General features: G+C 35.2%; 1 protein-coding gene across 2 annotated transcripts in view; it reads left to right on the forward strand.

Moving 5' to 3' along the window:
- Positions 1 to 25,460, forward strand: part of CPED1 (cadherin like and PC-esterase domain containing 1) — a 312,286-nt gene that overhangs the window by 120,734 nt on the left and 166,092 nt on the right. For both annotated transcript variants that reach the window (XM_063708746.1, XM_063708747.1), the window contains 6 exons: positions 14,993 to 15,135; positions 16,479 to 16,551; positions 17,750 to 17,917; positions 19,058 to 19,162; positions 20,777 to 20,946; positions 24,472 to 24,542. In XM_063708746.1, the coding sequence (XP_063564816.1) occupies positions 14,993 to 15,135; positions 16,479 to 16,551; positions 17,750 to 17,917; positions 19,058 to 19,162; positions 20,777 to 20,946; positions 24,472 to 24,542 (730 nt within the window). The remainder of the gene's footprint in view (positions 1 to 14,992; positions 15,136 to 16,478; positions 16,552 to 17,749; positions 17,918 to 19,057; positions 19,163 to 20,776; positions 20,947 to 24,471; positions 24,543 to 25,460) is intronic.

The raw sequence follows: 25,460 nt of genomic DNA on the forward strand, positions 1-25,460 counted from the left end.
CAATGAAGCAAGTCTTTAAAATTTAGACAAAGGGACTTCAAACAGGAGAGGAAATTCCAAGCATCCCTTTATTTACATATATATCCGTATTCATATGCACTATTGTTTCCCCTCTACATCAGCTTCTTCGTATTTGGTCTCTAGTTTTCCGGAATCTAACAGTTCCAGGTACCATAGCCTCATCAATCTGTTTAAAAAACATACTGTTCCAAACTGATGCTTTGGTAGAAATTTCTAGTAGAATAACTTCTGAATAACTTCTACTAGAAATTTTTTCAGATATATTTGAAAGGTATAATAATTTTTCTATGTGCTTGATTATTCAGATTATCTACATGAAGCATATTTGTTCAAATCACACACAGAGAAATCATTACTTTAAACTCAGAAGTCACAGAAGAAAAACATTATGCTAAGGAAATATATTTCATTTTCATGCCTTCAAGGAGTTACTGTTAAAGAAATGTGATTTTAAAACATGAATAGGATGATTATTACATCCTTTCATGCTGAGTAATAAGCAAATATCCAATTGCATTTTTACTTTAAAGGAGAGAGAAATAAATCACCAGCATTAGATCTATAGCACTGGATATGCAGGAAAGAAAAGAAAAATCCCAAGCCATACTTCTACAGGTCTGGGGATCGGTGTGCAGTAAGAAAGTCCTTGTACAAACTCTATGACCTTAGACAAATCTGCTTACATCTATGGACCACTTTCCATGTCTATAAAATAGGGATGGTTTTCCTATGAGTTAAATTAGCCTTTTGATTCCTGCTACAAGTATTTACCGGCTACCTCTTTTATGCTAGATGTTATGTTGGGCTCCAGTAGCATAGCAGGAAACAAGGCAAAGTCCCTGCCTTTGTAAAGTTTATTCTTGTATGGAATGACAGATGAAAAACAGATAATTAATTATACACATATAAAGAAATTCAGATAGTTACAGGTATTTAATATATCTAAGAATGAAGTGAACAGGATGGATGTTGACTAGGAACTAACTGGTCTGCCCACTTTATGAGAGGTAGAAAGATTGCTCTGAATAGGTGATATCTGAGCTATAATTCTGTGATGAGACTAAGTGCCATTTCAAGAGATGACAGTGAAATACTCCCAGCAAAAGGATAATTCCAAAGGTAGGAGAGTCTTCACATATTCACAGAATGCCACAACCACTGACTGTGTAACATGTTGAACACAGGGTGAGTGGTAGAGAGATTGAGAGAAAGGCAAGAGCCCAATCACACAGGAGTCAGGAAAGGTAAGAAATTGAATTTTTTCCCTATGGGCAAAGGGATGCCTCTAAAAGATAGTGAACAGGAGGCTATCATAATCTGATTTACTTTTTAAACCCATTCTGCTGCTGTGTGGAGAACAGATTGAAGAGAATTGTGAACAGAGGCAGAGAAACCAGTTGCAAGGCCATTCAGGGGTCCAGATGAGGAGCATGGTGGCTTGATCTAGGTTGGTGAGATGGTAGTCTAAAAAAGGAGAAATGTGGATATGTTTTGAAGGTAGAAACAAGAATTGGTGTTGGGGTGTGAGAGGCTAAAGAGAGAGGGTTCAAGGATGACTCTTCAGCCATTATTTGAATGGTGGTGCCATTGACTGAGAGATCAGATGGGGGAGCAACCGGTCAGGAGGAGGAATGGGAAAGAGAAATGTGAAATGAGGAGGTGGAGAGGCACACAGGTTCCTGTTCATACAGCAGCTTACCTGTTGAGGCTGGTTCTTACTCATCTACCTCTTCTCAGCCCTTGTTTGCTCTGTAACCTGACTGAAGGCCCTACCAGAAAATTTTTCTCCTGGACAATTTGGTGATTCCTTTTCCATTCACTTCCTCTCTCTGCCTTTCTTCTCCCCAGTCACTGTAACCCCTATTTCCAACAGAAGTATCCTACCACTTCTAAATGAACAGAAGAATAACTGTAGCTATTTGCCCATCCTGGTGTGACAGGGAGGTTCCCACAGCTCCAGGTACCCATTGCTATAAAAACAGCCTTGGCAGAGGTGCCTGTTTCTCAGCCACCATAAAATCGGGTTATTTTCAAATAGATGGTGCCTCAAATCACAAGTCTAATCTTTTGAAGGATAGTAGAGTGGTCCAGTGTGATGTATTCAGATGAGAAGGTGAGAACATGCTTAGGAAAATGCCCACCCTAAAAAGGGTTCAATCTATTCAATGTTTGGGATGGAAGCCAGAGTGAAGTTAGAGAAGTTTGAAACAAATAAATCAGAATCAGCAAGGCTTAAGTTGCATTCTAAGCACTGAAAATAAAAAAGAAAAAACACATGAGATTCTTAGATCACCTTCTCCATATGAGAGGTGTGAGAAGGAGATGCAGGCTCCATTTCAAAAAGAGGAGAAATGAAGACAAAATTTAAACAATGATAAAAGGCAAATTGAATCAGTCAGCTTTTGCAGAGCAAATCATCTCCAAACTTAGTGACTTCAAATAAACATTTATTATTTCTCATGGTTCCATAAATTGTCTGGACCAGCTCTGCTCATCTCTATAGGCAGATGGTGGCTAAGCGTGGCTGGGCAGTCTAGCCTGCCTTCACTCACACTCCTAGATATTGGCTGAGTATCAGCTAGGGCCATTGGGATGACTTGGCCATGTGCCTGTCATCGTCTTGTAGTCCACCTAATGTTCCGCTACACAGTGGCAGTTTCAGGATTCTTAAGAATTGCAAGAGAACAAAGCCACTTGAAAAGGCCAAGTCCTTTCAAAGTTTTTGCTTGTAGATCAAATGGCTGCCCCCATAAGGATATGTCCATATCCTAACCTCCAGAACCAGTGAATATTACCTTGTTTGGACAAAGGGCCTTGGCAGATGTAATTAAATTAAAGATATCAACATGAGATCTTCCTAAATTATCCAGATAGGCCCTGTGCATGTCATTATAAGAGAAAGAGAGAGATTTGACACAGAAGAGAAGACACACAAAGGAGAAGACACATCTTCACATCTTCACTCATGTGAAGATGAAGACAGACATTAGAGTTTTGCACCCACAAGCCAAGGAATGCCAACAACCACCAGAAGCAGAAAGAGGCAATGAATGAATTGTCCCTAACAGCTATAAGAGGGAACGTGGCCATGTGGACATCTTGATTTTTGGACTTCTAGCCTCTAAAACTGCAAGAGAATAAATTTCTCTAGTTTTAAATTGTGAAGTTTGTAGCAATTTGTTACAGAAGTCCTAAAAAGCAAAAGGAGTTTACATCACATTTGCTAAATATCTCATTGGCCAAAGAACATCACATGAATAAGCCAAGATTAAAGGGGTGAAAAAATAGACTCCACCACTGGATGTGAGAAGCTGCAAAGTCACACTGCAAAGGGGTGTGCATACTGGGATAGGAAGAATTTGTGACCATTTTTTTGCAAACTGCCACACTAATGAAATACTTTCATGTTAGGGCAGATTACCAGCAGGTTTGGCAGGATGTAATTTAAATGTGAGAATAGGGAAATATTTAAATTGGGGGCAAGGGAAAACGAGAAGTGGGAAGTGGGGACGAGTATCTTGACTGATGACTTCTCGACTAAAAGAGAAGTAAGTTTATAATGGTTATATGTCCTTCATTAAGTAAGGTATAGAAACAGTATAATTTCACCCACAATAAATGGGTTGAAAATTCATGCATTTAATCTATATCTTCTTGCATATATAAGTTTGTTCATATGATCATGGAGCCAAAACAACTCAAGGAAAAGCAATATTGAATATTTCAGTAATCATTCACAGCTAATTCAACTCAGTTGTACTCCAGAACTGTTTGGGAATCCCTACTATGTGCTGGGCCATGTGAAGAAAGACTCAAAGAGAAATATTGGTTCTTGCTTTCAAAGAACCCTCCAGTGGGGGAGAGTTATATATTTATAAATAACTCTAATACAGGGCAGAATGCAAGGCATGACTCAGAGTTGCAGAGACAGTGAAGAGTAGGAGAGAATTATTCAGGCTGGAGAAAGTGAATAGGTTTCATAGAATGGATGGTATTTTAGCTGGGCTTGGAAGAATGAGTAGGGTTTCTTTAAAAATGAAGAGGGATGTTTACATTTGCTTTGCCAAGACAGCATGAATCATGCAGGTGAAAACATAGGTTATAGTCTTGGAACTATAAACTGCCTTATTTGGCCAGAATTTGAATGTCCGTAAGAGAAGGGAGAATCCTAGGGTGGACTGAGGTGAGAGGGATGGGGAAGGAAGGAAGGAAGAGAAAGAGACACAGGATTTGTGGAGTAGGTTAGACCAGATGAAGATATACTGGAGACGAAAGCTGAGGAGCTTGAATTTCATGGAATGTAAAATGTAAAGTGACACTACTGTCATTTTACACTTCTGAATGTATTCTCAAATATAGTCTTATTTGAAACTTTTTTTTTTCTTTGAGACAGAACCTCTTTCTGTCGCCCAGGCTTGAGTGCAGTTGCACGATCTCGGCTCACTGCAACCTCCACCTCCTATGTTCAAGTGATTCTCTTGCCTCAGCCTCCCGAGTAGCCGGGACTATAGACGCGCACCACCATGCCTGGCAAAGTTTTTTGTATTTTTTTGTAGAGACGGCCTTTCACCATGTTAGCCAGAATGGTCTCGACCTCCTGACCTCGTCATCCACCTGCCTCAGCCTCCCAAAGTGCTGGGATTACAGGCATGAGCCACCACGCCCGGCCTTATTTGAAACTTTTAAGAAACCCAGGAGATAGATTGATGTTTATATCCACTCTATGGATGAGGAAGTACAGATTCATGATTTAGTGAAGAGGACAGAACTAATAAATGTGGTTAGGATTGGGACTCAGATCTCCAGTGACTAAAATCTCTCTTAGTTACCACTGACAGCTTATAGTACTGCTCTGCATTCCCCCCATAAAGCTTATTGACTGCTGAACCCAAGAGCCCAATGCCTGAGGCAAGGATGCTACCTTCAAGTTTGTCCCTTACACCCTTGAGTTCTATGCCTACCTTCATGAACTGATGAACTGTAAGTGCAAAAAGAGACAGACTTGCTTCTGTAAAAGCAGGCTGAATATTTATAACATCATCAATATAGGACAATTGAGTTAAAACATTTCAGATGAATTAAATGTGGGTATAAAAACTTTCAAAATTGAGGGGGAAGCTGTAAAACCTAGAATGATTCTGCCCTGGGATTTCTTTGCAAGTGTCTTTGTGTTCTTGGTCTAATTGCAGTTAAGTCCATGCCTATGGGTAAAGTTTCTGTAAGTTAGATGACTTGCAATTCCAATTAGTTCACCCATAGTCAAAGGCCTTGGCCATATGTCAAAAGATTGACAAAGGAACACAGGTTTAATTCTTTTTTATTTTTTTAAAAAAGTTTAAGTATTGGGTGTATCACTTTTTGAGTTCTCATATAAAAATAATGCACTTTTGTAGTAAAAAGGATAAAGGTACTTCTACTGTTTACTGTGTGCATAAACGTATGTGCATGCATAATCGTCTGTTGATTAATTGTTATGTCCTTCAAGCGTGAATGAATTAGCACCTTATGGTTTTATATGCTGACTTGGAATGTTCAAGATAAGTTCAGCTACAATTGATTCATATCCTTTTGTAAATGTTGGGGACTTCTGTTCTTTATGAGCAGGGGACTGACATGATTGGAACTGGCCTTCATAAAGATGATGACTGGTGGCAATGGAAAAAATAATTGAGGGCAGGGAAGTCAGTAGTCAGTACTCAGGGCACATGGAGATGACATGGATTTGGGCTATGTAGCATTATATTTGATCAGATGCTAAATCATGAACTTTTAAATTATGCATAATTAAGCATAATTGAAAATAGCCCATGTAAAAGAATGAAATATTGTTTGGTGTGAGAGAGGTGTAAGGTAACTGACATGAGAAAGGTGTGAGAAAACAGCAGAGAGCTGTCATAAATTTCCTATGGATTCAAAAGACTTTAACACTACAGCCACTTAAAAGTTAGGGCAAATTGCTCTATCATGTTCTTTATTGTACAACCAGAACTGATTTTTTTAATAATGAATACATTTCCTTTTCTTTTGTGATTGACCAGGAAACTTAATAAGACCTAAAATAGATACTCTGCATAAAATATCCAGAATATAAATTGAAAACATTTTCCCTTTTTACTTTCTTACTCATTTGAGAGTATTTAGAGATGTGAGATAGGTATCTTTCTGCCAAATGAATCCTTATTTGCAGATTTTTGTACTGCCTGTAACAAGTATTACTTAGTACAAATATTACCGGATTTCAATGCCATCTTCTAGTCAAGATAATTAATAAAAGATGGATTGTTTTCAAATAAGCTGTCAGACCTTATTTTATTGGAAGTTCAAAGAAGGCTTGGTTTTAACTTTAATAGAAATAGTTGTGACCTGCTCGAACAATGGCATTCATATAAAGAAAATGAGCAGGCATATACATAGAGAGTTCAATGATAAAATCTTTACAACTTTAGCTTTTGCTCTTTGCTGTTAAATCTCTCTGCTCCTTTATATCCCACTGAGAAATTCCAGAAGCGATAATAAAGAAAACCTGCCAGTTTTCTAAGAAGGTTGAATATAATGCAATCAAGGGTCTGTCGTTCAAAGCAAATAATTAAATTTTTATTCTATTCACAGCCCTTTGTATTTCTGTACTCTGCTTCTGAACAATTCCCTTATATGCTTGTGGGAGAGTTTAAAGTTTTCAGCTATGAAACTGATTAAATTGTATAGAATCTACATTCTGAATTTCCAAGTTTAATATATGCTATAAAGTTTAGGGCTGTTAAGAAGTACGAATGAGTAAAATTATAGATGTCACTGGAAACAGAAAACTTATTTAAATTTTGGAGTTTTTAATATAATTCCAAGGAATGAGTAAAAGTATCCTAGTTTAGGTTCAGCCAATTTGGTTTTCTGTGATTTACACTAAAGCAAGCCAATTTTCAGTGAACTAAAACAAATGATGAGAGTATTTATATTCTTAAATCATTTGAGTTAACATGAATTTTTTTCTTGATCTAGGCAATTTGATTTAAGTTACAAAGAAATATTCTTAGTTTTTCCAAAAGGTAATTAGGCTACATAAATTCTCAAGTTGTTGAGTTGTTAATTGTGTGGGTGTAAAGGCATCTGCTTGAGAATTGTGACAGTTTTGAACATGTTTTAGATGAAAGTAAAAGTACAGATGATTCATTCTTCTGGATTTCAGGGTCCATCCATAGTCCTAAACCTAATATGATCAAAAACACAAAGGCAGAAGTAATGCTGGGGCTTTGTAGCAAAGCAGATTGGCTTCAATACCCATATTGGTTGCCCCCAGCTGTATAACCTTAGGCGTGTACCTTGCATTCTTAACCCCAAGTTTCTTCATCTATAAAATGAGAATGATGAGTACCATCTTCATAGCATTGCTATGAATACAAACAAAGCAGTGCATGTAAAATGCACAGTGTCTGCCACATAGTGTCAGCTTGGCTAAGGGTAGTGATTATTATTAAATACAACATAGAAACTCTCTCTCTCTCTCTCTCTCTCTCTATATATATGTATACACACACACACATTATATATATACACACACACACAATTATATGTATATACACACATATATACACACATATATATACACATATGTAGACACATTTTATATATATATACACACATTATGTATATACACATTATATATACACATTTTATATATATATACACACATTATATATATATATATATATATATATATATATATATATATATATATATATATATATGTATGTATGTATGTTTGAGATGGAGTCTCGCTCTGTCATCCAGGCTGGAGTGCAGTGGCATGATCTCAGCTCACTGCAACCTCTGCCTCCCGAGTTCAAATGATTCTCCCGCCCCAGCCTCTCGAGTAGCTGGGATTACAGATGAGTACCACCATGCCAGGCTACTTTTTGTATTTTTAGTTGAGATGGGGTTTTGCCATATTGGCCAGGCTTGTCTTGAACTAATGACCTCAGGTGATCCACCTGCCTTGGCCTCCCAAAGTGCTGGGATTACAGGCATGAGCCACCACACCTGGCCAAATTATATTCAAATACAACATGTGCATTAAATTAAAAAATTATATCACTACTTAGGTTTGTAATTTAGTCATTTTTCTCCATTTCTCTAATCTTTTTTTCTCTTTTTCTTCTATTGTTAAAAATCTGATTTTTTTCCTTCTAAATCACCTTCCTTTTCCAAGGGTCCAGGATGTTCACTAGCACTTCATTTTTAGCCACAGCTCTCTCAGATGCATTTTGGAGTGGAGGCAGGCAGCCATATCCAGAGCTGGGTGTCATATGCCTTTGGGGATCCCTGATGACTCCCCGAGGGGCTCACAGGCACATGGACAATTTTGAGAGAGTCACTGCCCAGAACTTCACCTTTCATATGGATCATACATTCAAACTTTCTAAAGTTTGATCTTGCTGAAAAGATACCTCTAAAGCAGGTTGTTCTTTCCCATTCTTTTTATACATCCTTCTGCTCTTCAGAAGAAAGGCCCAGCTTTTGCTAGCTCTGATATTATAATGATGGTTACTCAAAGGTGAAAAAACATTTGCCAAAAAAAAATAAACAGACAAATTTAACTATGTTGTTCTTTAGAGCAAGTGAAGAATGCTAATCACTAGGTAACAAATCCTTCACAATTTAGGTTGCTTTCAGTTCTTTGTTTTTAACAAGATTGAATATTTCATGATAAACCACTATGTAATTTTTAACATATACCTTGGAGGGAGTTGAAAGAACTGAGCCATGTTGCTATAACTAAACCCTTCCATCCACGTCTGTGTATTTATGTGAACAAATTTTCTTTGTGCTTATATTTAAAATAATACTGATGCTGAACTCTTCTTGTTCTAGCATTAAGTGGCATTCTTTTAATGGATATATGAATTAATTGAATAAAAAGAAACTGGCTGGGTGCAGTGGCTCACACCTGTAATCCCAGCACTTTGGGAGGCTGAGGCAGGTGGATCATGAGGTCAGGAGTTCGAGAACAGCCTGGCCAACATGGTGAAACCTGTCTCTACTGAAAATACAAAAATTAGCTGGGCATGGTGGTGCATGCCTGTAATCCCGGCTACTTGGGAGGCTGAGGCAGGAGAATCACTTGAACCAGGGAGTCAGAGGTTGCAGTGAGCTGAGATCACGCCACTGTACTCCAGCCTGGCTACAGAGCAAGACTCTGTCTAAAAAAAAAAAAAAAAAAAAAAAAAAACCATATCTATCTGAGAGATTGCATTAGGTCATTCTTGTGTTGCTGTGAGTATCTGAGACTGTGTAGTTTATAAAGAAAAGAGGTTTAATTGGCTCACCGTCCTGCAGGTTGGACAGGAAGTATGGTGCAGGCATCTGCTCAGCTTCTGGAGAGGACATAAGAAGCTTTTACTGATAAGAGAAGGCAAAGGAGGACCAGGCATCTCACATGGTGAAAACAGTAGCAAGAGGGGTTGGCCAGGAGGCACCGCACTTTAAAAACTAGATCTCCTGAGAACTCATTCACAATGACAAGAACAGCACCAAGCCATGAGGGATCTGCCCCCATGACCCAAACACTTCTCAACACGCCCCACCTGTAACACTGAGGATTACAATTCAACATGATATTTGGTGGGGACATATATTCAGACAAATCAGAGCTGTATTTCCAATACAATTTTACTTTTTATGCTATAAATTATTTAATATGATTTGTAATGTATTTCTCTTGTTCTGACTAATTATGTACGACCAATAATTTTAACTATTTGGAAGAACTTTTTTTTTTTTAACTTAGAGCCATACGGTCACTGAAATTCTAAAGTTTAAATTTACAAACTTTATTGAGAAATATAGGACAATCTAAAAAAGATTTTTTTTTTTTGAAATGGAGTCTCGCTGTCGCTCAGGCTGGAGTGCAGTGGCACAATCTTGACTCACTGCAAGCTCCGCCTCCCGGGTTCAAGTGATTCTCTTGCCTTAGTGGAAACGGGGTTTCACCATGTTGGTCAGGCTAATCTCCAACTCCTGACCTCGTGATCCGCCCGCCTCGGCCTCCTAAAGTGCTGAGATTACAGACGTGAGCCACTGCGCCCGGCCCCAAAGATTTTCATATATAAAAATATTAGGATGAAATTCTGAGGTATTTGGGTTACTTCAGATTCATTTTAAGAGTTTTGGCCGGGCGCGGTGGCTCATGCCTGTAATCCCAGCACTTTGGGAGGCCGAGGCGGGCGGGTCACGAGGTCAGGAGATCGACACCATCCTGGCTAACACAGTCTCTATTAAAAAAGTTATTTTTAAAAGTTTGAATTGTAGTCATATACATGTAACGTGAAATGTATCATAATCCTTTCTAAGTGTATACTTTAGTAGCATTGAGTATTTTTACACTACTGTGCAACCAATCTCTAGAACTTTTTGCACAACTGAAATTATATACCCAGTAAACATGTCCCCATTTCCACCTCCTCCCAGCCCCCAGCAACCACATTCTACTTTCTGTTTTTATGCATTTGACTACACTAGATACCTCACATAAGTGGAATAATCCAATGTCTTCATGACTGGATTATTTCACTTAGCGAATATTGTCAAGGGTCATTCATGTTGTAGTATGTGTCACAATTTCTTTCCTTTTTAAGGCTGAATAATATTTGTTGTAGGCCTATACTACATTTTGTTTATCCCTTCATCTACTGATGCACGTTTGGGTTGCCTTCAAATGTCGATAATGCTATTATGAACATGGGTGTGTAAATATGTCTTTGAGACTCTGCTTTGAATTATGCTGACTGTATACCCAGAAGTGGAATTGCTGGATTGTATGGTAGTTCTATTTGTAATTTTTTCAGGAACCACCAAATTGCTATTCAAGTGGCTGCACCATGTTACTTTTCCACCATCAAAGCACAAGGATTCCAGTCTCTTAATATCCTCACCAATGATTATTTTCTGTTTTGTTTTTGTTAGTCACCATCCTAATGGGTGTGAAGTAATATCTCACTGTGGTTCTAATTTCCATTTCCCTAATGATTAGTGATATCGAGCATCTTTTTAATATGATGCTGGTGCAAAATGACCTTAAGTACCAACATTCCCTCATCTGACTTAAGTACCAATATTCTTTAACCTGAGAAGAGGTGAAAAGTTCTTTGACACATAGTAACATCAAGAGAAACCCTGGTATACTTTAGTATGGTACAATGCTGTTAAACATGACGTTCTGCTCTGGTTTCTCATTCAAGAACATTACTTTGAAAAACCCTAATATTGGTAAATCTTTCATCCTCCATTCTAACTCATAGATTAAATTTTCTGATCTCTAAAATTCTCTCAAACAGCTGTAGGCTTCTAGTCTTCAAAGGTTTTATTACAAGACACCAGAAAAATTTATATTCTCCCTCTCTCATGAGATGGGAGCAAGAGATAAGCATGCCGTCCTGAGGAAAGTGATGTTACCCAGAAACTACAGTAAGGTGTTTCTCTTATCAAGGTATCTGTGGTTTCTGTAATGTCATAGGTTTGTTTATTCAACAGTATTTACTGAATACCTACTTAGCATTAGGCACTGGAATCCAGAAGATAAAATAGGACAGTTCCTGACCTAAAAAAAAAACAAAAACAAAAACAAAAACAAAAACAAAAAACCTCACAGTCTAGCAGAAAGAGCAGACAAGAAGGTTGGCAAGTTTAACACAGAACAAATGACATGTGTTGACATTGAGATCAATTCACTCAAGCAAGTCTTATGGGAGGATGGAGAGAAATAATGAGGCGGAACCCAGAACATAACATGGGAGGAGTTGTAAAATATGTGGTGGAATGAAGTAGATAACAAGGACACCTTGGGAAAGATATCAGACATGATCCAAGTTTTTCTATATACTTTTAAGTGCATTCTGTTGCTCTTGTCCTTCCATTTTTAATTAATTGAAAATTTAAGTCCATCCACTTGTATCTGAATAAGTTGCTTGAATGGATCAATGTTGTAAAAATGTAAATACCTTACTAGTTATTGCTTGAATTTTACACAGGTACAAACAAATGATGATGCATTAGCTGACTGGTTTTACGACCATGATCTTACGAGGTCATTTTCTATATAATTTATTTTGCACTAAAATTTACACTGAAGGAAGAAAATTTATAGTTTATAAAATAGTTACATGTCATGTTAAAAGTTACAAGATGTTCTTTTATTCATATTTATTTTATTGCCAATATACCGATTTCCTTGCAAACTTATATTCTCACATTTATTTAATTGAAAAATATTGATTGGAAGTGTTGATAAGGAGAGGAAGAAGTCTCCTTAATATATGAGTTAATGGCTTGACTGTTTTAAATTAGGAGGAAAGGTGAAGGTGCTCCTTCAGGTATTTGTGAGTTAAGAAAGTGCATGGGTGAAATTGTTCAGGTTCTGGTGGCATTTGAATGGAATTAACATCAAATAATTTCAGATTTGTCATTGTCTTGTGAGATGATTGAGCATAGTTCTGTCATTCTGCACTGAGACTCACAGAACTCATGTAATTTGACCAAGGAAATACAATTAGAGTAACAAATTGCAGTGTAACCAGACACTCAAAAAAGTGGTTCACTTAGTTAGTCTAAGTGAGTTAGTTACAAGAACTGATAAAAGTTGTGCCTTCTTTTGGAGACTTTGAAAGTTTATGATTTTTTAAAAATTCATATGAAGCACTCGCATGATTCTACTTTCATTTCTAGCATATGTAGTTTGCTTGCCACTATACTGAATGAATTAAAAAGAAGAAATCACACTCATCTGGATTTTTTTTTTTTTTTTTTGAGACAGAGTCTCGCTCTGTCACCCAGGCTGCAGTGCATTGGTGTGATCTCGGATCACTACAGCATCTGCCTCCCTGGTTCAAGTGATTCTCCTGCCTCAGCCTCCCAAGTAGCTGGGATTACAGATGTGTGCCACCATTCCCAGCTAATTTTTGTATTTTTAGTAGAGATGAGGTTTCACCATGTTGGCCAGGCTGGTCTCGAACTCCTGATCTCAGGTGATCCACCCGCCTTGGCCTGCCAAAGTGCTGGGATTATAGGCGTGAGCCACCATGCCCGGCCGTCTTGTTTTAATTAATAAAAAATAAAAGGAGCTGACATGTACTGAATACAGATGTGCTGGGTGGTGGAATTCCTTATATACATTCTGTCATTTAATCTCAAGGATACCTCTATAAAGTAGGCACTGTTATTAATCCCACAAAGTCTCACAACTTTGGCACAAAACCAAAGTTGAACCTGGACCTTTTTACCTCTAGAGTCTGTAGAGGTAATACCTATGTACTATGCAACTTGTCTCCCAAAGCACAGAATACAGGGCTTTCTAAAGGCTACCGTTCTCTAAAAGTTGAATTGAATGGCATCCCATATTTAAATGCTCACTGTTACATTAAGAAATTAAGAAATAATCATTTTCATTTTAGAGAAATAAGTGCAACCCTAAGACATTAATTTGCTAATTATTCTTCCTTATGGAGATATAATCTTATAATTTATCTTATCTCATATGCTACATAGACATTTTCAACTTTCATATATTATTAACCTTAACCTCTGTGATATTCAGGTAACATTGAAATAGAAAAATGCAACAATGTCACACACAAACCTTTCTACATAATATGGTGAAAGGAATGAAATATGATGAGTTACTTTTACTTGGAAAAACATAATGTTACTCTGCTTTGAATCAAGGGTGTTAACATTTTTAGTGTTAGCAATAATTTGTTTTCTTTCAATCATACAATTATTACATTTATTTTCCTTAGTAAAATGGAAAAACATCCCAATTGCCAAATACTAATGATGCATTCTTAGGGTCTCTATGTGTAATCTTATTAGGTTTCTGTTTTCAACTGGAAAGTTTATGAAGCCAGTATTTGTTTATCTTGGGGGAATTTTGCTTATGCATTGAGAAGACACATTTACCGTTTTTCCACAGGCAATCCAGGCCAATATTTGTCCTTCTTTATCATAGCAACAAAAGTTTTTCACTTTGCAATCCTGTGTAGTCTGGATAGATTTAGTCTGTTTTTCCAAAAAACATTAATAGAATACCTGCTGCATGTTTTTTCAAAAAATATTTTTTGTTCTTCATCTTTAAAAGAGTATGTTTATCCAGAGAAAGTTTATGAATCAATATGAGATTTGTTTTATATTTTTAAAAAATATTCACTTGAACTTTGATATGAAGCATCCTCAAGAGGTAGTTTTGTTTTTATCATTTTAATATTTAAGCAAATAAAAACAGCTATTTGTGATACTAACAATTGTGTTTTTAAGATGACACAATAGAGCTTCATTCCCCCTTTTTTGTAATACTGCCCTATCACATGAAATAATTAAGAATTAAAACATTAACAGGACACTGGGATTCTCTCAGAGTCTTCTCTGGTTGGCTAGATCTTGCACAGAATAATGGCATGAGGAAGAAGCAACTTTGATATATTTATTTTTGTTCTAATATGCCCCCAAAATTGATAATAATAAAAAACTAACATTTGAATTTCATACTTTAACATGACTTTCAAATACATTTTCTTCTAATTTGGCTTCACATCTCTCTTGTTGGTAGATATTAATCCCAATTTAAAGAGAAGGACACAAAGATTCTGAGCAGTGGATGGCAAGCCCAGCTCACCTAGTTAGTAGAGTTACAAATGAAACTTTGGAGTTCTGATGACAAGACTTGCATTTTCCATGATTAGATGCTGTGAAATGAGGAAAATAAAATGGAGTAGGCATTTCTAAAGAAATTTAAATTACAAGACATTTAAACCTTTCTCTTTCAATATACCTGTATCTTAGATTACCAAACTTACTGATTAGGTGGGGGTGGGGTTTGGGTGTGACAAGTAGAGATAACCTAGAACAATCCTTCAAATTGGTCACCTTGAAAATGATAGACAAACTGAGGCTATTGTTTTAACACGTGAATCCTTTACTTTGTTCACAGCTGCAAACGTTTTTTGAGACATTCCTGAGAGCCAGTTCACCTCAACAGGCTTTCGATATTATGAAGGAAGCAATTGGCAAACTCCTGCTAGCGGCTGAAGTATTCAGTGAAACATCTACTCTGGGACCAAAGACCTTCCATAGGTAAAAAACAAATTTTAATTTAAAAAAAAGAAAAGAAAGAAAGAAACCTATCTTTTAAAAATTTTTGGTGGAAATGTATCTTAATTATCATAAGTAGGTGGTACTTGGAAAATGTTATGTCAATATACAAATATGATCTTCTAAACATATGTGGCCATATTTATAGATCCTAAAACTTTAGAACATGTGACAGACTCAGTAGTATCTAAATAGTGGTAACAAGAAGTAAAGTACACATTTTCAAAGTTAATCTTTTAATTGCAGCCTCCTTTTCAAGTGCAACTCTTTCTATCATAGATACTTGGCATTGACTAGGTATAATTTTACTTATACATAATAAATTTCATTCTCAAATATCCCACTGATTTCATAATGCAGAGGAGAAAATGAAGAACTTTATTAAGAAAATTCAGTAACTTCTATTCCCATATCTGTTTACTTGACTATAACTTATTGCCTTTGTTCTAAGGAAATGTTAAATCTAGTATGTCAAAAAGTGGGGGAAGCACATCAATTTAAACCTTATCATAATTTATATGTGAATAAGTACCTAGCATGTAGGAGTAGGAGAGTTTTCTTCTTCGTATTTAGGTTTCCATGGATTAACTTTATTGCTTAGTTTAATGTGTTATGAATATTTAGGTATATTTTTATTTTCTATAAGAAATAAAACAGAATCCAAATCCAAAAATTTATCACATGTAATTTTACATTATCCAAGCCACTGCTTTTTTTAATTAGTAGACATATTGAAAATTAACAATAGTGATTATTAATAGGACACCAAATAAGAGTAAATGTAGCAATAGAATATAGTTTTTATTATTATTATTTTACTTTAAGTTCTGGGATATATGTGCAGAATGTACAGGTTTGTCACATAGGTATACATATGCCATGGTGGTTTGCTGCACCTATCAATCCATCATCTAGGTTTTAAGCCCTGCATGCATCAGGTATTTGTCCTAATGCTTTCCCTCTCCTTGCCCCCCAACCCCCAACAGGCCCCAGTGTGTGATGTTCCTCTCCCTGTGTCCATGTGTTCTCATTGTTCAATTACCATTTATGAGTGAGAACATGCAACGTTTGGTTTTTTGTTCCTGGGTTAGCTTGCTGAGAATGATGGTTTCCAGCTTCATCTATGTCCCTGCAAAGTACTTGAACTCATCCTTTTTTATGGCTGCATAGTATTCCATGGTGTATATGTGCCACATTTTCTTTATCCAGTCTATCATTGATGGGCATTTGGGTTGGTTCCAAGTTTTGCTGTTATAAATAGTGCATTAATAAACATCCATGTGCATGTATCTTTACTTTTATGGTACCTTGTGTTTTCATTTTAGATGCAGATTCTGCTTTCAACTTCTAACTTTTGATATTGGTTATGGCAGTTTCATGTACCCTGTAGTGCTCCAGGTCAGTATGCCAAAGGCCTCATGTGAACTTCTACCTTGTGGTGAGAGATCAGTGTGTGTGTGTTGTTGTTGTTGTTTTCATTCATAGTAACCAATCAATAAATAGCAATTTGCAAAAGTACTGTAGGCTTATATTCACTGTGGTTCAGACAATTAAATAGTATGTGGAGAATCTATGAGTCCAATCCTGCCTATGTGTCTCTGTAAAATAAACATGAATTTTTCTATGGTTCAAGTACTATTTGTGAAATAAATGTGGTATGAAGTCAAGTATGCATTAAAGGAAAAAAGAGGATGTGTAGATAATAGAAAGTAACAGATTATCTGGCGTATTCACATGAGGGTATAAAAAGATAACTTTTATTTTTTACATATAGATATTTAGTTTAAAATTGGTTTATATTTAGTTTAAAAAAACCATGGGAATTTTTGAATTTTTTTTTCTGATATAGATATGTGTAGAATGAAGTGTTTTTGCCCATTTTGATTCTTTTCCTTCCTCTCAAATTAAATACACTCATTCATATTATCTCCCCCAACATATTTTTTTTCCCTCTAACATAGCCCTTAGGAGGCAAAAACATAAAAAATAATTTATTAAATTAGTCTATAGAAAGTTCTACCTTGGAATACAGGGTGGGAAAAAAGGAAGAAGGGGAAAATAAAATTATGTATAACTAGAATATAGCTTTGTATAACATTTCTATGTCCTCAAACTATTATTCCGGTAAACCAATTACATTATAGATGGCTTATACATTTGGTTAAATAATTCCAAGATTTCTCCATAAAAATTTAAAACTTAATTAACTGACACTTTTAAATACTCATTTTTTCATTATTTTGCATGCATACCTAATAGTTTGTATTATGCTTTTTAAAATCTGTTGTTCAGAAAGAAATGTTATGTATTATCTTCCATGAAAGCATATTCTTCAGCTATAAAGGGTATCGAGATAAACTAATGTGACTTTATATTAGTTAATTTTCTTATACTGTACGTTAAATAATTGTGTCTTTAAATTGTATCTTTAAAAAAACATTACTCACATTTATAAAACTGTTGACTTCCAAAAAGACCACTAGATGTCAGTTCTGATCTATAATCCAACAGGAAATAAATCATGTCTTAGAAGTAATTCCATTGTCTTAAAAGTAAATCGATGAAAAATATTTGCTGTGCTTTTGTTCTTTCAAAGGTACACGAGCATTTAAATTTTCAAGATAATGATAATATGGATTTTGAGGACCAAAATACGGAAGAATTCCTTTTAAATGACACTTTCAATTTTCTCTTCCGTAATGAATCATCACTTTCCATATTTTCTGAGATATTTCAGAGACTTTATAGATCAGATGTTTTCAAGGTAAGTGCATATTTGTGTACTGATAAATATTTTTTCAAGTCATTCCTTAGAAGGTGTCATTCTCCTTATTGTGCAATTCAGCAACTTGATAATTCACTTCAAATTAATTGGTATCTATTATATCACACTTCTTCATTTTTTCTGACCTCTGGACTAAGATTATTTTTATGTCAACTGAGTATGTAAGTGACTGATTATGATAAAATTATGGGTTGAAAATTAAGTATAGTGTTCATAATTTCTTATTTTTTTTGTTTTTTTCCTCTTTCTTTCTTTCTTTCTTTCTTTCTTTCTTTCTTTTTTTTTTTTTTGAGATGAGAGTCTTGCTCTGTCACCCAGGCGGGAGTGCAGTGGCACGATCTTGGCTCACTGCAACCTCCGCCTCCTGGGTTCAAGAGATTCTGTTGCCTCAGCCTCCCAAGTAGCTGGGACTACAGGCATGCACCACCAAACCCAGCTAATTTTTGTATTTTTATTAGAAACGGGGTTTCATCATGTTGGCCAAGCTGGTCTTGAACTCCTGACCTCGTGATCTGCCTGCCTCAGCCTCCCAAAGTGCTGGGATTACGAAATGTTTGTGGATATTATGAATAATATGTATTGTATGCTACAGAATACTTTTTTATTTTTTAATTTTTTCTTTTATCTTATAAGTTCAGAGGGTACATGTGCAGGTTCATTACATGTATTATAGTATACTTTAAAAGAAATGTTAGAACTCTTTGGAGGCAGTCTAGAATAGCAGTGAGTGCTCCAGGTTGACGTCAGAGGACTTGAATTATAATGCTATTTTTTTTTAAGCATTCACATCTATTGTCATGTTTGGGCAAATGCCAATGAATAGAGCAGAGTGCTTCAAAATAACATGGATTGATTTTTATAACCCGCTAGCATCTCCCCAGCCTCACTACCAAAGCATCATTGAGCTATTTTATCCAGGTCCTCCCTGTCAGATATGAAGCTTTCTTATATTCAGACATCACTGTGACAAGTTGAAGTTGCTATGTATTATTTAACATTAATTAACTCAGTTGTTTATAGAACTCAAAATTTGATTGGTTGATGAAATGGGAGGTAATTGGGTTGAACATGGTTTGACTTTTTAACAATTGCTTAAGTTCTTTCCCCCTACCAATACAGGGTGAAAACTATCAAAAGGAACTAAATCAGTGTCTATCCTTAGAAGAAATTAACTCAATTATGACTTTCATAAAGGAACTTGGAAGTCTGGGACAATTCCAACTGGTAAAGCAAAAGTGACATTTGATTCTTTCTTGGTGACTGGGATTAGAGTAGATCACTGTAAGCTACCTGATTTTGACATCAAACTAGATTAAGTATTTCTTTAAGAAATAGAAATCTTTATAAGCGACTTTGCTCTTTTCAGAGATCTAAGTAGCAAAATGAGCAAGATTTATATGCATTACTTTAAGAGTTTGCAAACAATATGTGACTTTTTAAAGGTAAAAGAACATGGGATTAGCATAGCTGCCAGAATTTGACAGTTCTCAAGGGGAAAATGCCAACATTTTTCTGAAGAAGTTTTACTTTTAGCTTCAGAACATTTACATGCAACCAAAAGTTATTTTTGCTTATTATACCCTTGTTATTTCTGCTTATTATACCCTTTTTTGTTTTTGTAAAATCATATAGAGTTGAAAATAATATTTTAGAAGACTGCCTAAACCTTAATTTCTTATAACTCTATATCAAACTTCAAAGAAAGAAAATGTAAATAATTATAACTTTTACTGGCTTACATCTTTTAAAAAAGGCATTCATTTTATCTTCTATGTATTTTGTTAATTCCTTGGTTAGTATCAAAGGATAATTTATTGAATGTGAAATGCATGTTTAATACTTGTTTTCTTCCCAGTTCTGATAGTTATATAGACTAAAATGAATTTGTATTTTTCCACCTAAGATTTGTTCATATGAAATATCTTTTTGAAATAGCGTTCTTAATCATTAATCATTTATTATTATCCTGATGTTTCACTCAAGTATTTATCTTACTTGTAAAAAGTATATGTGTGTATATACATATATATGTATATACATACATACACTACATATATATATATGTATATACATACATACACTACTTGTATGAGTTTAATCAACTTACTAAGTTAATTAATGAGTGTTTGATACTCCTTTTTCTAATTTGGTCCCAAATTTTGGAGGATTCACAGCTAATTTCCCCAAAGATAATTGAGTTGGCACAATATCATTTTAACTATTTTAAACATATAAGTATTACATTCACAACAATTTGACTAAATACTATAAAAAGATAATAAAAGGGATCTGGCCTCGCTCTTCAGGAATTTATAACTTTAGATACTGTTACTATGGAGAACATTTCTCACCATAACTTGAGGAAGAACTAAATAATTATTTTGCAAGAGAAAGAGAAAATTCCAATTTCCTGGTTCTCACAGTAGAAAGGAGATAACCACAGATTTTTATTTGCGGGGGAAAGGGGGAAGATTAATATTTCTCACTCTGACATAATTCATTTGTAACCCAAGAGGCTCTCTCGTTCTTCCTGCTGCCTAACTCTGTTATTCAGGTGTCTTCTGGTATCTGTAACAGGAAAGAGAAATCTGCTTATATTCAATGAAAAGAAAAAAAAAACTCACCCTATTTGGAAATATGATCATCAACAAAATTAGTTTCTTATAAAAAGTGGCATTTACATCAACAACTTCACAGAAAACTAATTTATGGTACTGACCAATGGATTTTTAACAAATATCTGACTTTTTAAATAAATGACTAAGTATAAGGCTGTTCATAGTAATACTACATTATAATTTGTTTTCCATAACTTATGCTGATATTTTGTGTTCTCAGCTCTTCCCATCTACTACTCCTGGGATTCAGTCACTGATGCATGAATTTTATGGTGTGGCAAATCCTGTGGGAAATCCTGGCTCAGTCCTGACCCAATACTGGTCTCTTTTAAATGTATTTGAACAATTTCAGTTCATGAATAAAAAGACACAGCCACATCCACTGGAATGGTAAGATAGCCACAAATTTGAATTGTACAATCCAAAAAATCTCTAGTTTACAGATTGATTTCAAAAGGCTTTGCCTATGTTAAAGCAAGCAGCAACAACAAAAAAGTGTGTCCAAATTTCCATGCTCAGGAAAATAAATGTCTTTAAACATTGAAACCATAATGATTCTAGTGGTCTTCAAACACTTTAATAAAAATGTATCCAACAGTTTTTTAAACCAGCAAGACTTGACTCCACTATAATGTTTAGAATTGAAAGTTTCAATCTAGTTTCCTTCTGTGATATATATTCTTGAATTGTGAGGGCATCAGACAGAAGTAATTAGGTGAGATGTGTTTTATGAACCATCAGTCAGAGTGGCAGCTTGAGACAGTAAAATTATTTATTTAGAAAGTTTTTGAGTTGTGACTTTTTTCTGAGCAAAACCCATTGAATGTATATACATATGTTCTGTCTTTGTCACAATTGATTCCTATTTTGGTTTCAGAAGGTAGAACTTTGGGGTTTTTCTTTTTTTAGAAGGTAGAATCTCAGAGGAAAATATTTGGATAAGATAAAATTTCCCACCTTCACTTCCATTCTAATGAGAGGTAGTAATTAGGGAATAAGAGAGAACTGAGACAGATAAAATTTTACCTCCACTAGTTAGGGAAAAGGGGCAACACCTAAGGTTTTTTTTCTGCTTCTCTTTTATATGGATGGAATTACAGGAGCATTCGACTTTTCTACTGGCAGCAAAACAGAAGTAAACCTAAACCCCCTAGGGAGATGAAAGACTGAATGGCCCTGCCATAATCATTTAAGTCTTTTGCAGTCACCCTAGGCCATGGCTTCAGCTCTATTGACTTACATTTCACTTCTTTCTGCTCAGGATATAGTGAAAACAGTTCTATAAAAACTTCATTTTTACAATTCAAAAATTTGAATAATCATATATTTGAAGAATTCTTAGGACATCTCCCAGGATCAGAATTCACCTTATTTGCCATGGCTTTAAGAAGCTGGTTTTATTTCCTCAATACCTGGAAGTAGTAGGCCCAGCAGAAGGTTTTGTTTATGTGTTCGAAAATTAGGTTTTAAATAACATACTTCAGAGACACTTTGTTTGTACTTTACACTCACTCAAATAATCTAAGACTGTCTCATTTATTATAGATGGGTGAAAAACAGACTTGATTTCCACAGGAAGCTGTTTCAAAGTTTTTTTTTTTTTTTTAACTTTGAGGAAGTTCCCTGAAGATACTCAAACTTTGGAAAGTTTGTTCCCAAGCAAATTTTTCTCAAGCTCCATGTATGTTGTAAGGTTAAGCGGTGTTCTGATCTTAAATTTAGAAGATTGAATTCTCTTCTAATAAGAAAATTTACTAATGGTCAGTGTTGAGTATAGTTGGAAAGGGTGAGGACTTTTTTGAGTCACAGAGACTATATTCAAAAATCCCAACTTTAGAATTTATGAAGACAGGTTTGAACCCCTCTGAGACTCAGTTTTCTTATCTGCAAAATATGCATTATACTATGAACTCTGTATATTTCAGTATGATTACATAAAATTTCATTTGCTACATAGCATCTGATACGCTGTAGCACAGGTAGATAGTAAATATCAGTATACTTTCCTTTCCATGTTTCTATTCAATGATCATTTTAGCTTCTATAGTGGGGGTAATTTTTTTTTTAATGGGAAAAGCACGACAAGTTTGAAATATTTAAGTTAATAGTGAGACAAGTAAACCTTACTATGTTTGTCAACAAGCAATTACTATATTGCTAATTTCATTTGCATTCAAGAAAAAAATGCCCAAATCTAATTATCTTCAAGGTTACCAGTGAATGTGTATATATTTAATTATCATTCATGCCATATTGCAATGAGGATGCATGTTATATACATGTTCCAGATGAGAAAATGAAGTGCTAATAAGATGGGTTGTTTGTTCAGGTTACAAAGCTAATAGAAATAGAGTTGGAACTAGGACCCTAGTCTTCTCACCAATGGTCCAGTGCTTTGGTCCAGGGCTCATTGATGATCCAGTACATCACGCAGACAGGGAGGCCATCATTGTCCTTATCTTCTCAATGGTTACCACAGTTTTTTCTATAGAAAATGTCAACTTTATGAATGTACATTGCCTGTGTTCAATGACTTCATCTTTCCTTTTAAGGAAAGATCATTGTGTTGTAGCAACGAGGTGAGAAAGTCAGGAAAGCTTGACAATACCAGGTAATAGTTATATGTTTGTCCTGAGGCTCAAAATCCAGAGATCTCAACAGAATTAGTGTGAATCTGAACAGAATGAAAATCTTAAAATCAATGTGGTGCACCATGTGCTAATTTTACCTTCCTAGAAATACAGTTGCATTGTACATTGCTCTAAGGAAATGCTTTCAATGAATATCCACATGGATTTGAACCAATGTATTCACAAAATTATGCAGAAAATCACTGCAAGATGCCTTTACATACAGAGTGTCTCATTCCATTAAGATAGTAACCTTTCCAAACTTCAGTTTCTGTGCATTTCAGGGTTGTGTCTTTTGTAAAAGTCACCTGGAATAAACAGTTTTTAAAATAAAACTGCAAAAAATTATCATGGCTTCCAACCTTAGCAATAATTTTAATTCCTTGATGCTTTTAAATTTCCTAGCTGATGTTTATATTTGGAGCTGAATATGTCTTATTCATCTCTTCTCCATTACAGTACCCAGCACAATATCAGGGACAATACATATTTCTAAAATGTTATTTAACAAAGAAAATTGTATTTAACTCTCATAGCATCCTTGTGAAGTAAGGTAAACATTGTTATCTCCATTGTGCTGGGGTGGAAATGGAGATTTGCACCAGCACAGGAAAGTCTTGTCGGGGGCCTGCAGACAATCCTGCCTGCTGTTCTTTATCATCAGGACCAGCAGTTTTTCTGTCTGCAATTTAAATTATTTTGGTCCCAAATTTGAGGATTTAAAGGGCAATCTGGCCAAGTATTTAGTTAGTTATACAACAGAGAAAATTAGGTGAACACACCAGAATTTAACTAACCCTTGCTATTTACTACTGTTAATTAGAGTTTAAGGGTAGAAGACTTGACAAGACATAGGTCATTTTCTGCATGGTATACTTATTATTTCTTCAATTAAATGTATGTTCTTCTCAGGCTGTGCCTTGGTGATTCCAAGATTTTTTGCTCCAAAACAGTATAACTATAGCCAAACAGATTTCCAATAAGAATGTGTATTCTTGAATCACTTCTATTGGACCCAAGCTATCTGAGATTCCTCAGATTTGGACTGAGAGGGACTTTTTACCCTGGTTTTCTTCAAATATGCTTCTACTGATTAGGGATGATATTTCCACCTACTTCCTTTGAGGGTAGATTGCCAGTTTTGAGGATTGAAATGCAGAAAGTGTTTTTTTGTGTTCATCAAAGTAACTGTGCCCATAGAGAAGAAAAGATAGTGTGTTAGATGTAATTTCCACGCGTTTTGTTCATTTCATTAATCCAGAGTTGTTTGGCATTGCATTTGCAGGAATTCTTTCACAGAAGATAAGAACATTGAAAAACCACAAGTGCCATTTGATGCAATAGAAAATAAAAAAGGTAAAAATATAGATAGTCCCACTTATTTCAACATAAAAATAAGTATTTCCTGGCAAAAAAACGCAAAACTATTTAGCTTCATTAGCAATCAAAAATGAAAATTAAATAAGGAAATGCTGTTTTCCCTTAAATTTGGAAAGGATTTTCTTAAAATTATAGAGAGGGAATCCAGCAATCCTACTACTGGATATCTATCCAAAGGAAATGAACTCCGTATGTTGAAGAGATATTTGTACTCTGATGTTAACTACAGCACTACACGCAATAGCCAAGATATAGAATCAAACTAAGTGTTCATCAGTGAATGGATAAAGAAAATGGGGATATATGTACACAATGGAATACTATTTAGCCACAAAAGAGAAAGAAATCCTGTTGTTTGTTATTTGTGACATAGATAGTCCTGGAGAATGTTAAGTGAAATAAGCCAGACACAAAAAGATAAAACCCCATAATCTCACTCATGTGGGATCGGAAAAAGTTGATCTTACAGAAGTAGAGAGGGGTTACCAGTTTTATGCTCTCGTAGAGAGTAGAATAGTAGTTATTAGAGGCCAGGGAGGGTAGCAAGGGAAGGAGGTGGCCAGAGATTGGTTATAGTTAGGTAGAAGAAAAAGTTCTGTTGTTCTATTAAAAAGTGGGATGACTATCGTTAACCAATATATATGTTTAAATAGCTGGAAGAGAGGATTTTGAATGATCTCATCACAAAGAAATGTTAAATGTTTGAAGTGATAGGTATGCTAATTAGCCACATTTATTCATTACACAATGTATACATGTATCAAAATATTTCACATTATACCCCAGAATTATGTGTCAATTAAAATAAAACTTTAAAAAAGATAGTAAAGTTGGAGAGAGTGTAGGGAAATCAGTATTCTCATAGTGCTGGTGGACGTATAAATTAGAACAACC

The sequence above is a fragment of the Gorilla gorilla genome, chromosome 6 (genome assembly GCF_029281585.2).
Source record: "Gorilla gorilla gorilla isolate KB3781 chromosome 6, NHGRI_mGorGor1-v2.1_pri, whole genome shotgun sequence".
Classification (NCBI taxonomy): domain Eukaryota; kingdom Metazoa; phylum Chordata; class Mammalia; order Primates; family Hominidae; genus Gorilla; species Gorilla gorilla.